The sequence below is a fragment of the Sminthopsis crassicaudata genome, chromosome 5 (genome assembly GCF_048593235.1).
Source record: "Sminthopsis crassicaudata isolate SCR6 chromosome 5, ASM4859323v1, whole genome shotgun sequence".
NCBI classification, from domain to species: Eukaryota; Metazoa; Chordata; class Mammalia; order Dasyuromorphia; family Dasyuridae; genus Sminthopsis; species Sminthopsis crassicaudata.
In genome coordinates this window covers 265,733,213-265,749,505 of record NC_133621.1, presented here as the reverse complement: position 1 = coordinate 265,749,505, position 16,293 = coordinate 265,733,213, and the positions used below count along the sequence as shown (strand labels likewise).

Genomic DNA, 16,293 nt, shown 5'->3' with positions numbered 1-16,293 from the left:
TTATCTGTGGTTGTCTTTCCACATAATGGTATGGAATAAGCTGTGTAATTTTGACACTTAAAAACAACTGATTTTTGAAACTTGCTACATGAAACCAGAAATTTTATTAAATTTCCTTTAATTATGGACAGAAGCAAATATATCACCAGAACACCATTAAAGACAACCTTTGGTCAAACTATTTAGAGGAAATTAGATTAATTTAAAAAATAAATATATTGAATGTTCTTATAATCAGTGATGAACATGTATGAATATATAGTTGTTTCAGAGATATTATGAAAAGGGTAAGGGTGGAGACTCCTGATTTTTTGGGGGGATATAGGAAAATCCCAGATGAGAATTCTCTCACAAATGCAAATTGGCACCTTTTCTGCTAAGAATTTTAAAAGCATTTTAAAAGTACACTGAGAAGTTGCAACTCACCCTGTCTGTGCCAGCATAAGGAAACAATACTACTTCTAAATCTACCATATCTAGTTTATTTGTACATTAGGAATAAAATATTATTTCAAAATTTGTCAAATTGGTAATTTTCAGGTACAGGAACTTACAGAACTTCTAAAGGCAAAAGATGAAGAAGATGATCCCATTATGGCTGCTGTTAATGCAAAAGTTGAAGAATGGAAGGTAGTTCTTCAAAATAGTTGTGCAGTTCCCTTATGTCAAATTTTAGGTGGTGGTCTTCAAAATTTCCAATTTTTATAAAAATGTTTATATTACCTACTTACTTTTAGACAAATCTGTGATTTTACCTACATGCATTTAGGCATGTATATATAGTTGGATAAGATGTGTGTGTGAGTTTGTTTTATCCTTCGTGGAAGCTCTTTTCTAATGCCTCTTCATAGCATGACCTTGATTCTGGTACCTCCATTCTAGTGGTTCTCTGGTATGATTTGACCCCCTAGAAAGCTTTCATAGATGATCTTCATGGAATGTAGTGTCTTCATTCGAGCATTGACCTCCCAGGTCATTTCATCCTCATTTTACAGATAAACAAACTGTGAATTAAGTTACACAGTTGGGATGTAACCAAGTGCTTCTGGCTCAAATCTTTTCACTACTTAGATTAAAAAGGAGTCATGAAGAATTTTTATTTTGAGAAGAATCAAAAGGTGATGAGCTCTGAACATTACAAAAGCAACCCAAAAAAAACCCCTGAAATTAACTGTATCCTAACAGAAAAAAATTGAACACAAATATTTGTCCTTTCAAAATTGGCTATCTATGTACTATTCATCATTGACTGGTTAAACTAGGGGTTAAAATCAATACTAGGTTATAAGAAAGGATAAATTGGAGAGGTTATTCTATATAATTATGACTGGTTTAATTGGCAGTGAGGTGGTGCAGAGGAGAAAGTGCTGGGTCTAGGGCCATAATGTTTCTTCTTCCTGAGTTCAAATCTACCTTCAGATATTTTGGGCAAGTCATATAACTCCATTTACCCTAGTTTCCTGTCTATAAAATGAGAAAGAAATAGCCAGCCACTCAAGTATTTTTGCCAAGAATACCCTAAATAGAGTCACAAAGAATCAGATAAATTAAAAACAACTGAAGAACAAATATGGTATAAAGAACAAATAGGGGCAGCTAGGTAGCACAGTGGGTAGAGTATTGAAAGTTAGGAAGACTCATTTTCCAAAGTTCAAATCTGACCTTAGATATTTAATAGTTGTATGACAAATCACTTAGCCTTATTTTCTTTGCTTCCTCATCCTTAAAATGATCTGGAAAAGGAAATGGAAAACCATTCCAGTATCTTTGCAAAAAAACTCCAAATAGCATCACAAAGATTTAGACACTATAGAAATAACTGAACAATGACAAAAACAAAACTAATTAAACTACAAGCCAGTTAGAATTAAATTTTTAAAACGTGGATCGACAATTATTGTGTCTTAGAAATATGATAGAGAGTAAAATAAGCAAGGATGTGTTATTTCAGACTTGAACAAATACTACATTCCTTTTACAGAGAATTTTGGCTTCTAAAGATGATGAAATAATTGAATATCAGCAAATATTGTGTACTTTGAGAGAGAAACTTAGGAATGCCCAATTTGATTCTGACAAAAATGTTATTGCTCTACAACAGGTAATCTCCAAAGTTTTATTTCTTTCCAATATTTTCGGAAATTTGATGATTTTTGTCATGTTTTGATTTATTTTAATGGTTTCTCTTTTAACTATAATAAAAGTATAATATTTATGAAGAGTAAAATTTCCAACTTTCAAATTAGTAAAAATATTTTATGTTTTATGATATTTCAATCCCATGTGTACCATGGCATTATGTTGCTAACATTTTAACTGTGGTTGATCATGACTTTTTATGAGAGACTAACAATTTGTACTCTAATTGACTAATGACAAAAAGAATTTCCAGATAGAATTTAGTTGTTAGTTAAATTTTCATCATTTGTGTCATCCAGACATTGTATAAATGAAAGCAAAAGATTGTTAGTTTATAAAAGGATAATAAAGTATAACTAGAACAAAATATCTCTTTTTAAGAAGAGAGGGGTGAAATAGGGAAAAACGAATTCTTCAGGAAAGCATAACAAAGAATTACAGAAAGTTTAAAAATATTTTATGATCAAATTAGACCTCACAGAGTGACAAATTCACTTTATTTTTTGTTGACACAAATTAAATGAAGTGTCAATGAGAAAGAGGTAACCTTGATTTTATTTTGAATAGATGGAAAAAAAGAGATGAAGAGTTTAACATAAATCAGAATAAATTAAGATACTATATTCAGGTATTTTCAATCAGTTAGCTCAGCTCATTAATTATTCAACAGTGTCTCTTCTTACATTGTGCCAGGCAATGTTGGGGTATACAAAGAAAAATAAGTCTTCATTGGTGACTGCCAAGGAACTTGCAGTTTATGCAGGGAACTGATCTATTCATGTTTAGTAATTAAAGAACAAAGCATTATACAGATAGTACAGAATTATTGCTTTTAAAATATTTCTTTCAGGGCATACAAGAAAGAGATGGTCAAATTAAAATGCTAACTGAACAAATTGAACAGTACACAAAAGAAATGGAAACAAATACACTGATTTTTGAAGACTTGAGAAATGAACTCAGACACAAAAGAGGTAGCTAATCATCACTGTAATTCTTGATGAACTGTGTTACTTCCATATAGGAGTATTTTCTAAATCTTAATAAATTTATTATTTGGGCCTTCTCTATTTGAAAAGTATTTGAATTCTCTCTCCCTCTCACAGATTACTTATTGCATAACTGCCATTAGTTAAACATATAGTTAACTTTTTAAGATACTTCCCCCCCCCAATCTATTCCTTCTCTTTTGGATGTTGTCTGTCATCTTTTGGAACAGATCAACAGCAATAAAAAATTATTGACATAACCATTTGTTTGAATTTAATGGTTGAATAGGGAAAAAAAACCCTTAATTTTGGAAAGCATTCATGCAATTAGTTTTCAAGAGTAATTTAATTAATCATTTTGAATAAATCTTTATTGTAGTATGCATATGTAGATTCTCATAACTTCTCATTTTTATTATTAAGTGCTTTATTATTATTAAGTGCCTACCATGTATCAGTAAGGAGCAGAAAGGTGGGACAGCTTATAGAGCACTGGGATGGAATTAGGAAGATTGCTCTTCATGTTCAAATCTGGACTCAGTGATTTACTAGGTGGGTTCCCTTAGGCAAATCACTCAACCCCTTTTGCCTCAGTTTCTCATTTGTAAAATTAGCTAGAATAGGAAATGACAAACTATTTCAATATCAAGAAAATCCTGAAATGAAGTCACAAAGAGTTGGATATGATTGAAATATCTCAACAACAAATGTGCCAGTGATTGGGTTAAGGATTCAAAGAAGAAGTAAAAACCATTCCCTGCCCTCAAAAAGTTTACATTCTAATAAGAGAGAAGTCCACTGAAGATATGAGGGAGTATAACTAATACCATTCATATAGCATTGCCAATTAATATCATACTTTCAATGAAGAATTAATTCTTTGGTGACAATGACTGTTTTATGTTTTTCTTTTTATTACTAGCTTCTTGCATAAACACTCAGTTAAATATTTGTTTTTGATATTGTAAAACTTGTAAGACAAAAGTTATTTAAGTCAGTTTTGAGAAATATAAACATGAGGTATTTTTGTTAATTATATTCAATATTTAACAGAAGGTTGATTAATTCATTATTTAAAGGGAAGAATAGTTAACTTTTAATTTCTTGATTATTTGTATTTTTAACCACTAGGTTCTACAACCATATCTCAGTTGAATCATTTTGTAGAAATGCAAAGCAAGCTTCAAAATTTAGAACGGAAAAATAAAGATGCTGAAAGGACAGCGGAGCTGGCTGAAGCTGATGCCAGAGAAAAGGACAAAGAGCTTGTTGAAACACTGAAGCGACTAAAAGATTATGAAGCGGTATGGAATTTATATTAGAGAAGAAAGAGTTCAGACAGTCTTTTTAGTTGTCTTTTTATCATCTTTTTATTGTTACTGTGTTTTATTCACTTGACTTTTTTTTGGAAGTTTACAGTGTAATGTTTTTAAGATATTTTTAAAAATTGCTTTTTTTTTTTCTTAGATATTGTGATTACAGTCTTCTGAAAAACTTCCTACATCTCACCTTTGCTGACCCATTGGGTATATCTATGCTTTGGGGAAATAACTTTATAACTGCAGATTTAATTTCTAGCTTTTGCCATGTTTAAAATAAAATCAGCATATGTAAAGCAATTAATATTTACTTACGTTTTTGCCTATTTTACCAACATTTATTTTCATTGTAACTGGTGTTGTACCTAAAGTTATGTTAAGAATGATTTTGGACGTAATATGTTATTTAGCACAGGGCTTCTTAAACTTTTCCTACTCTTGACCCTTTTTTGCTTGAAAAAATTTTATGTGACCTCGGGTATAGAGTATATAAAATAGGCATACAAATCAAACATTTACTATAATGAATCATCATTTCACAATCTCTACAAATCAGATATGAAACCCCTACTTGATGTTGCACCTCAAAGTTTAAGAAGCTGAGATTTAGTGTATAAAGATAGCCTTTGTTTTTGCTTTTTTCTCTTTTGAAGGATAAGTATATCCATGGCATCTCAAATAGTGGCTATAACAATGGGTTCTCCTGAAATATTTTCTGGCCCATTTCTTTTCTTTTGTTTTGTTTTTTTTCCTAATAAGTACTTCATCTATATGACCTCTGCATTGTTTTGCTTCTAGAATTCTCTTCTTATCAAAGTCAATGCTTTTAAATCTCTTTATTCTTTATACATAATTAGGAAATAAAAAGTAGTACAAAATCATAGAATTAATGGTATAAATTACCACTATGTTTTTGTAGAAATTTTGAATAAAAGAAATGATTATGTATTTTTAAATTAGGTCAGAAATTCCCATTTTAAAACTAATGTTTTTTTTCTTTTCATTCTAAAGGGACTGTATGGTCTAGAAGAAGCTGTGGCTGAAATAAAGACTTATAAGTCTCAAGTTAAAATAAGGGACCGAGAAATTGAAGCATTAACTACAGAAATGAACAAACTTGAATTAAAGATGAATGATTTTCTTGATGAAAATGAAGATCTTCGGGAACGTCTGGGTAAAAAAAAATGTCTAAAACTTTCTTTGCAGTATAAATTGTTAATAAATATTATGTAAAGTAAAATATTTTTAGTATAAAGCATTTAGTACAGTGTCTGGCACATTGGAATCACTGGATAAATGTTATTATTTACAGTAATAATACATTTCTACATGAGTAGCTAGAAATTAGAAATGAATTCACTTATTTACTAACTTATTGGAGGGCTTGGCAGTGTTTACATTTCTCCATTGGTAAATTGATTGGCAAAATGCTATTGCCTCATAAATTTCTTTAAAGCTTTTTCAAAGAACTATTCTATTTATATATTTGGTTCATTACAAGCAATACAGTTTTTTGTTGTTTATGTCATCTTAAATAAATGTTACAATTTTATTATACTTATCTGGTGTCAATGAGAAATTAGGTATTATAATTAAGTACTTTTCTGGAGAATTAGGAAGAAAATATTGTATTATAAAAATTCTTTACAAGATGTTGGAAGGAACTTAATCTTACATAACTCCTATCTGAACTGGAGACTCCTAATGTGTATGTCAACTTGATGACACAGTACAAAGTTTATTGAATTTGGTGTGAGGAAGAATTTAGTTCAGATCTTACCTTAGACATTTACTAGTTGTAGAATTTGGACAAATCACTTAACCTGTCTAAGCCTAAGTTTTTTTTTTTTTTTTTTTTTTTGTGAAATAGGGATAATAATAGTCCCATTCTTAAAGAGGTATTGTAAGAATAAAATGTGGAAAAAAAAATAAAGTGCTCTGTAAATCTTAAAGCACTATTGTAAAAGCTCATTTTAGTCATATATCCTAGACAAATGGCCATCCAGTGTCTACTCAGAGAAAACTGTAGCCCATTCCACTTTTGTGGACCACTCCAATTATTAAGATCATTTATCTCTGAAATTTGTCTCACTGCATCTTATGCCTATTGTTTTTAGTTCTATCCCTTAGGACAGTCAAAGCAATTCTAATCTTATCATATTTATAAACACAAACATGTTTATAAACATAAACATATGATAATGTGTGCTAACCACCCAGAAGTATTTTCTTCTTGCTAACATCTTCAATTTATGTAATCAATCTTTTAAAAATAGCTAATAAATGTTTATTGAATTGATTGGTTTTGATCCTCCTGGGTATTCTAGTAACCTTCCTGTAGTTGCAGTGCAGGTTTATCAGCTTGCTAAATGTGACTGGACCTGAAAAAAAGAGATCGAGAACTGGTCCAACCTGGCATACAGTAGAACTATTGTCGCCAACCTTTATCTGGATATTTTGCTTTTGTTAAAGCATCCTAAATTTACACTTATGTTAAAATTTTAAGGTATTAAAATTTCTTTTTAAAAAAATATGAAATGTCCAACCATGTCCCCTCCCCATCCCATATTTTTACAATTCGTTTTCTGGACACAAGTGTAGGACTTAATATTTGGTCCTTTTCTATGTAATCTTTAAGAAGTAGTTAACATCTTTTTTATTGTTTTTTTTTTTAACATCTTAAATATCTTTTGGTATTGTATTAGCAGTCACTATCAACTTGCTGTTATTTGCAGATTTCCTAAGTATATCATATCAGTCTTTATTCAAGTCATTGAAAACACTCAGGCTAAAGAAGAATCCCTGCAATATTCACTAAGTATAAACCCATTGTACTAACTACTATTATTTAGATCTGCCTATTTAAAGAGCTCTTAACCTAACAGATTATGCTGTAAATGTTTTAGCTTAACTGAAATACCCTCTTTCCTTGAGTCCCATAACTAGAACGAAACTCATTATTTTTGCTTTTTACATCACTCTTGCTTTTTTTCACCCCACATCCTTTCTTTTATTATAATTATTTAATGAAATTGAAAAAGCCCTGGATGTGTAGTCTGAGGATTCTGGTTCAGGAGCCTTTACTACACACTACTTAAGTGACTGAAACATCAGCATATTAATGAATAAACTGAAGTCTTTCTTTGTTGTCATCTTGTAGTTAATGAAACTAAAAGAGGTAAAGAAGTTGCAACTAAATGGAAGGACAGAATACAAATTTTCCTTAGAATTAATAGATTTGGTTTCATGTACCCAAATAAGATAAGAAACATAATTTTATGAAACACTTGTTGACGCAGTTGACTACAATCCCCTGTGGAGATAACTGTCACTTATTTCCCCAAATCTCTTTTTCAGAAAAACACAACAACAAAGAAATAGAAAGTATTAAAGAACTTACATGATTTTCCAAACAAAGTAAACAACTTAATTGCTGGTGACTTAACTTTAAAAGTCACCACAGAGAAAGACAGGAAAAAAACTATTGGCTTAACAAATGTATAAGAACAAAAATTTGAGCACCCTATCAATGTACATCACAAACACTTCAAGAAGAATGTTAGAAGGTACTGGATTTGATGAACATAGAACTGCCTTCAAAAGAAAAGAAAAAAAAAAAAAACCTACTGCTTCCAGACAACAATATTCAGTAAATCCCTAAGGAATAAGAAAATATGATTCAGCATGTTCTGAATAAATGCACACTCTTTCCTGATTTCTATCAAAGTAACCTGGGCAAATAATGTTTGTGATAGCCACCTCCATATTAAGGATAAATTTCTTTCTCTACAACCAAAATGAGTTGGATATAAGCTGTAGTGTGGATAGTCCTGAACTTGAAATTTGACTAATTCCATCAGGAAGCTCTGGTTCATCTCTTCTTTGTATTCAACTCTGTGCCTCCAAGATTTTCTGCCTTCCCCTCTCCCCTTACTCATTCCAATACAGGAAAGATTTGCTTCAGGATAAAGCAAACTTCACCAGTGCCCAAGCATGTATGAATATACTATTTTCTCTGCATTTGGTCCTAGATTTGGTTTCTTCCCATATAGTAAATTCATCTATCAAGGATTGTTCATTATCAAATGATCAGTAATTCTTTCCTAGGACCCACTTCTTTGAGTGTTTTCGTATTTGTTATAATTTCCTCTGGGCAGCAAATAGCTTCAATGGATTGTCTTCACAGGATCCCCTCAGTTCTTTGTAGCTATTTGTAGCTTAGAAGATTACCCATTTTTTTTAAACTGCCCTGCTGTTTTGCATTAAATCAGTGATAGTCTAGTTGTAGTACTTTATTGACATAGAATCATCTTCTACTATTTCCTCAGTAGCAGTGTGCACCCTCGGAAACTACACTTGAATCCCCAGGAGTCACACCGTTTTGTTTTCTCCTATATCTCTTCAGATACTTGTTAGCTTATCTTGTTCTTAATTATCCAATGATAGTTACTTCAGAATATATTACTAATTCAGTGTTCCAACATTTATTTTCATCAGTAGCATATACTGGCCAAGAGAACTTCTAGATTCTTAGCCATACTTTTTTTGCAGGAATATCCCAATGCCTTGAATGTCACAGATGATCATCATTCCTTACATGGGTTTTTGATATATGGAACTAATAAGTTAGAGCATCTACAGTGATTTTGATATTTCTCAGACATTAATGAATGTTGAACTTATAATTGGTAAACATTGCTACATCTTCTGGAGCACTTGCTTGTAATTAAGCTCCATATCCATTATTTAATCTTCTCAGAGACAACCACCTGAAAGGGAAGGATTCCATTTTATAGATAAGACAAGTCTTATTATCTGTGATGTTTCTTTTGGCAAATAAAAATGCTGTTTTGTAGCTATCAGCATATTCCCCAAACTTCTGCATTAACATCAGTGGATCCAAAGTTTGCTTGCATCTGAAAAATTCCTTATTAGTGTGTGTTGGTTCTTAAGGGGCTGCTCATATTTCTTATGCTCCAAATTTTTAAACAGACTAGAAGCAAAACTCATTTAAAATGTGTACATGGATTGAATTTCTTCAATATATCTGAGTGTAGTAAAGAATCCAAGCCAATGAAAGATGATATTTTTGTCAAAAAAGGGAATGGAGGTGATTTAGTGGTCTCATATCTATTTTAAGTTATAAAATATTTGTGAGAATGATTTCTGCATCTATCAAGGGTATCCTTATTAAAAACATCAACAGAACAACATTCTTTTTCAGTTTTCTAGAGTAGAGCACATATTCATTGTCAATATAACCTTTTGTGTCTTTTAATTATTTGGAAACAGCCTTCAGCTTAATAAAACTAAAGGGAATCCTTAAAAATATCTCAAGCAAGCTTCCTCATTCTATGACAAATTCAACTACTAGAGAATTCTATTTAATGCTTCAGTAATATACCATTGACTCTTTTGATTGCATTACATTGCCTCAAACAGTAGAAATTTTAGTCCCTAAAACTTGCCTTTCATAGAAGGCATTACATTAATTACATAGTGCCCCAGAAAGCTACAAAGGACAATCCACAGTTATTTGAAAATGGTTGGACTGACCATCCACACTGGAAAAAGCAAAGTGGTTGAAGAGCACATTACTAAGATTGTGACATACAGGTGAATGTTGAGTTAGCTTGTTCGAATGTATTTTGGAAAAGCAACATAGTTAAGACATAAAATTGTACACAGAATTGTAAAGGAGATTGGGATAGATCTTATTTGGGAAGCTAAATAGTGCTTTCTATTATCCCAGTTATTTGTTGCCATAGAGGTTTAACATTGGCCAAAGTTCTCTCTCTAATAATTTAGTCCCATGAATATTACATCTTAGAATAATAGAAGAAGAAAATCAAAATTCTTGTTGGCTTAACTGGTAACAGAAAGATGTTCAATAGACATAATCAAACTTAAATCTTGAAAATTATACTAAAATTGATCAGTGATCTCACTGATGTGATGACTTTCTTAATAGCATAATTTATCTGTGTGTTTCCATTCTTCACAATTCTTGTCTGGATCTTCCTATAAATTCATCCTAAAAAGCCCATCCAACATGGTAGGGCTATTCCTTTCTCTTGACATCTCGATATTTTGATTGTCTCTTTGTTGTCTCTTATCTTTGATAAGACCATTTTCATTTTTAATTAGATGTTCCTTTATTTCAGTTCCATGTTAAATTTCCCCATTTATTACTTTGTAGCCTGTCCACTCCTACCATGTACCTCCATATTGTCTTCTGTGTTACACTCATTTTTAATTCTTTGGAGACTATTTCGTTCCATATCTTATAGCCACATAATAACAATGGTAGAATACTAATATTGAAAAAAATAGTAGCTTGTTTTTGAGAATAGTTTTGGGCTGTTAATAAAGATTTACAATTTCTCAAATATAATCCATCCTACTCTTCTCCTATTTAATTTTTGGATCAGCTTGTGCTACTTGACTGAGGAGTGATTTATGTTAAAGACTGATAGCTACACTGGTAAATAATGGGGATTCTTTTCTCATAAAGAGTGTAGGATGTTGATATGAAGTAACGTTCTTTTATCCAGAAACAAATTCAGCCCTCCAGGACACAGCAATGAAGATAGAACTAAATAGAAATATGTGTGAAGCTATTGAAATAGTATGTGCACTTTCCTTGACAGGAAAGACTTCTAAGTAGTTCTTTTACTCTTAAATCTGATCTTAGCTGAGTTGGGATATTTAATTTCAGGGCATGTAGTAGATTAAAAATGGCAGGTTAGAAAAGAGGTATGGGAGTACTCTTAGAAGTGGCCAGGTCTCCAGTTAAGTTACGGAAAAGTAAGAAAAATTCAAAATCTTACAGAAAGCTCAGCACATTGTAGCAGTTTGCTATTTGGGAATTGGCCATTAAGTAGAAGAGGCTTTGGCCATAGGAACTTGCTATGATCTAGTATCTATGCTAATAGATGAGAGTCCGTGTTAATGAGATTACTAGTATTTCATAGGATTTTAATATGGTTTACTGCAGCCTTTCTGGGTTGTGGTTCACTGTGATAAGCCTGAATTTTTGCCTTGGAACATCTGTCCTATACTGATGATCTCCTATTGGTAGGATGCTCTAGATCAATAGTCCAGAAACTTTTTAAATAGGGGGCTAATTCACTGTCCCTCTGTCTCTGCCCCTCAGCCCATTTGCCATAACCCGGCGGGCCACATAAACGTCCTCAGTGAGCAGCTTCTGGCCCATGGGCCATAGTTTGAGAACCCCTGCTCTAGAGACTTCCATTTTGGGGTAAGATCCAGGACTTCCATTCTACATTTCCCTCTCATCTATGTTCCTGACTTATTTACCATGTTAGAAGTTTTCAGTAGAAGATATGTGAGCTGTCAACTCTATAAAAAAGTGCAGCACCATACAGCTCCTAGATTTAGAGTTACAGTGGACCTCAAAGAATCATCCATTCCAGCCCTCTCATTTTATAGATGAAACACTAAGTTCTACAATGATTTGTCTGAGGTCACATATGCTAAATATTAAAGCCAGGATTGAAATACGAAACCTTTTTGAAAAAGTTTGTTTTTCTGATAACTTTTATTTTGGGGGGTAGTAATAGGAATGATAAAGGATAACATTTGTTTAAAGATTTTTGTAACACAAGCTTTGGAAATATAGGTAATGAAGAAAACCCCAATTTCCTATAATGAGTTATAGTTAAATTTTATATTGATATAGTGAAATATTACATAGTTAAAATCAACGCATATAATATATATATAAAGAAATATGGAAAGAATTGTTAAATACTACAAAAACAAAACCAAAATCCAATAAGAGAATGCTAGTTATACCATGTAAGACGATGAATAAATAGGAATTAATAGACATGCACAGAATGTTAATGTTTATGTAAAGGGAGTGATTGAAGAAGTTTTGGGGCACTTTACATGATAAAATTGATTTAATTAAGTGTGAATATTTGCAATGCAAAATTTGTCTATAATCAAATAATATTTAATAATTTAATTTATGATTGCTTTTTAAAATAAGAGGTTATATAGTGTTCAATTATACACAGTTTTATGTACTTTAGTAGAATTCACATTAAATGTCAATAAATACAACTTTTAAAAAGTCAAAAAGCTTTTAAAACTTAAAAGAATTTTTTAAAAAATTTGCAAAATTAAATTTCTTTATTTCAGATATAGGAGATATAGGGTTGTAACAGTTAATTATCTTATTTATTCTATGTCAAGTCATAATTTTTAATTCTTTATTTTAGGTCTTGATCCAAAGACAATGATTGATTTAACTGAGTTTAGAAAAAGCAAAAATCTAAAACAGCAACAGTATCAAGCCGAAAACCAGGTTCTTTTAAAAGAGGCAAGTGTTATGTTTAGAAAATGCTTTTCTTGGTTAATATAAAGTGCAATATTAACAGTTCATATTTTACAGATTGAGAGTCTGGAAGAAGAAAGACTCGAACTAAAACAGAAGATTCGAAAAATGGCTCAAGATAAAGTAAAGAAATCTGGAACTTTAGGTATAGTCATTTCACATTTTTTGAAGCAGGACTGCATATGGGGCTGAAAATTTCTTCATTGAGAAAATATTTTTTCCTCTTAATAGTTTGTTCAGGATCTATTAGAAGCAATAAAATATGGCATAATTATTCAACATTTATATTATAAGAGTAGTCATAGTTCTGAAATGGAATCTAATCACAGTAGTTTTCTCAGTTTCTTCATCTGTAAAATGGGAAGTTTGAACTTAAGGACCTCTGCAATACATTTAAAGCTCTAAATCTATTATCCTATTACCTTATGTAAAAAAGACCATCCTAGCCCATACCATCTAAAGAGCAAGTCTTTTAGATATTATCATTTTTCCTGGGGATTCCCTGGTACCCTTAAGAAGATATCTAAGTTCTTTGCAAATAGCTCTGTGATAGGTTTCCATCAAATGTCCTGCACCATGCTCCTCTTAACCACTAACTGATTAACTGTCATGTAGAAATATTTACTTCAAATAGTATAATAGAAACATACAGACTTACTCTTCCAACCCATTTAATCTTCTCCCCATTAATCTCCTCATTGTTTGGAGAAAGAGTAGGGTACATATCTTATCTCAGTTCATAGAGAAGTTAAAGTACTGAAGCATAATCTAATATGCTTCAGCTATAGTTAAAAATGTGGGGGTTATAATTATGATTTCAAACAAAATAAAGGCAAAAATAGACCCAATTAAAAGAGATAATCAGGGAACTGTGTTTTCCAAAAAGGTATCACACACAATTAAGTAATATCAAATAATTTTACAGCAAGTTTCTCTGATTAGGCTTCATGTCTCAAATAGATAGAGAACTAAGTCAAATTTATAAAAGAGCCAATCCCTAGTTGATAAAATGGTCAAAGGATATGAATGGGCATTTTTCAGAAGAATAAATCAAAACTATTTATAGTCATGAAAAAATGTTTTAAATCACTATTGATTAGAGAAGTCAAGTAAAACAATTCTGAGATAAAACTTCACACCTGTCAGAAATGACAAATGCTTTTCTGGAAGGATTGAGGGAAAATAGATATACTAATAAACTGGTAGAGTTGTCCAGCCATTCTGGAGAATAATTTAGAACTATGACCAAAGGGCTATAAAACTGTGCGTCCTTTTTTACTCAGTACCACTATTAGATCTATATCTCAAAGAGATGAAAGAAAAAGGGAAAAAATCTGCATGAACAAAAAAAGGGAGGGGGGTTTGTGGTGCCAAAGAATTAGATTTTTATTAGGGAATAAGTGAACAAGTAGTGAAGTGCTATTGGACTATAAAAAATGACATGGGGACATAGTTTCAGAAAAATATGGTAAGACATTTATGAACTAATTGATCCAAAGTGAAATGAGAAGAACTAGGAGACAGTACAGTAACTGCAATGTTGTAATGATGATCAATGTGAAAGATTTGGCTACTTTGATACAAGGTAATTCCAAAGGATTCATAATGAAAAAAAATGCTTTTCACCCTCAGAGAGAACTGATGAACTCTGAATACAAATTGAAATGTAGTTTTATTACTTTAATTTTTATTGTTTGTTGTTTTTGTTTTTATGCAGTATGACTAATATGGAAATATGTTTTTCATGATTTCACATGTATCATTGACATCATATTCCTTGCCTTCTTCAGTTACTGGGGGAGGGAGGGAAAAATTTAGAACTCAAAATTTAAAAAGAAAAGAATGTAAAAAAAATGAATTTTTAAAAAACCCATCAATCTATGTTGACATACAGTCATAGATCATTTGGTATTTGCACAGGAATGTGGTAACACCTATACCACTGAGGCATGGAAACATAAAACTGTAATGTGAGTAATTTTATAATTAAGATTTCTAATTTTTCTTTGCTTTTGATTTTTTTAATGCATTTGGTATGAACAGCTGATGACCTACATCTGACTAACATCTTTAATCAGGAACTGAGAATAGAAGAAAGAAAATCTGTGGACTCTGGAAACATTGATGAATTTAAGTTAAAGGTAAGCTCCTGGAAATGACAATTAAATGGAATTTGTAATAGATTCTGCTGAAGAGGAAAAGGAAAAATTGCTGAGACTTTTTTTTCCCTTCCTTTGATTTTGCACTTTGAATATTTACCCTGTATTTTTCTATAGTTGTTAATTTTTAGTGAAAAAGTGTATACTTAATGATTGAGACATAAATGAATCATTGTTTACTCTGAATCCAGATTAGAAGCTCAGATAAAAAAGAATCAGCATATTAGAGAGCACCATGCAGTAATAGTAATCTACAGTCAAATCATAATATTCCCGAAAGAATTATTTTAGGATAATTATCAAGAAAAATTTCTCAGATGCTTCAAAGTGGAGATGAGGCATCCTTTTGCCTGTTTATTGAATGATGATTTACCTATACAGACCAGACAAACCATATCTGCAGTCTATAAGAAATTTAGAATCCTTCATCTGTAGTCAAGAGTCAGGAAGACCCAAATGACTATTTAGATTCCTTTTCTAATCATTATCTGAAGCAAGCTTCCACAAGTCATCAGGCCCTAGAGAAAAATAGTCACATTACAGTGTCAAAAAGTTCCTTAAACTTAATGAAACAAGATTCTCCTGTTGCACAGAGGCTAACACTTAGCCAGAAGTTATCAATTTTTTGTCAGCTTATGTACTTTAAAACAGCTGTTATAGAAAAGTAACAACTAGTTAAATCAATGATTGAACAACTTCCTATTTCAAAAATTTTTTCTGCTGATACAAATGATTTGAAAGATGATGTATCAAAATAGCATGCAAGCAAAGATTTTGAAGAGTAAGGTTGAAAGTAGTCTTCATACCACAAAGTCTTGCCATAATATAGCCGTAGAAAAATTATCTCACCTAGGTCCTGTTGAAAAAAATTATACAACAACTGTAGAAGGAACTTGTATTTCTTAGGTCTAAGGTAAGTTTCCTTCCACCAAATAAATGGTCCAAAGAGTAGTTTAGTAAGTTTTTTCAATCTCAGATTTAACCAAGTTCTATCTGAATATATTTTTAGAGCATTAAGTACATAAAATTAAAAACAAGCAAACAAACAAATTCCTTCAGGACAAGTTGCATTTTTAAAAAGTGTTAACAACAAAATATGTATTTAAAAAGGCAACATAAAATCAGTATAATTCAGTGTCTTAATTGTTCATCAAACATTCCATTAGAATGAGCTGATATTCCAGTATTTGTTGATTTAAGGAAGTACAAAGCACAGATGCAGAATTAAAACTTAAAAGAGACATAGGAGCCAGACAGAGTAGATAGTGTCCAGATCTGAATTGGACAATTGAAGCAATTGATTGGACTGATTTATATAAACA

At 31.4% G+C, this 16,293-nt stretch overlaps 1 protein-coding gene across 1 annotated transcript in view; it reads left to right on the top strand.

Moving 5' to 3' along the window:
• CEP290 (centrosomal protein 290) overlaps positions 1-16,293 on the top strand; it is a 115,344-nt gene that overhangs the window by 11,120 nt on the left and 87,931 nt on the right. The window contains 8 exon segments of the mRNA XM_074270939.1: positions 541-630; positions 1,982-2,101; positions 2,990-3,113; positions 4,260-4,432; positions 5,459-5,621; positions 12,697-12,797; positions 12,870-12,957; positions 14,856-14,953. Coding sequence (XP_074127040.1) covers positions 541-630; positions 1,982-2,101; positions 2,990-3,113; positions 4,260-4,432; positions 5,459-5,621; positions 12,697-12,797; positions 12,870-12,957; positions 14,856-14,953 — 957 coding nt within the window.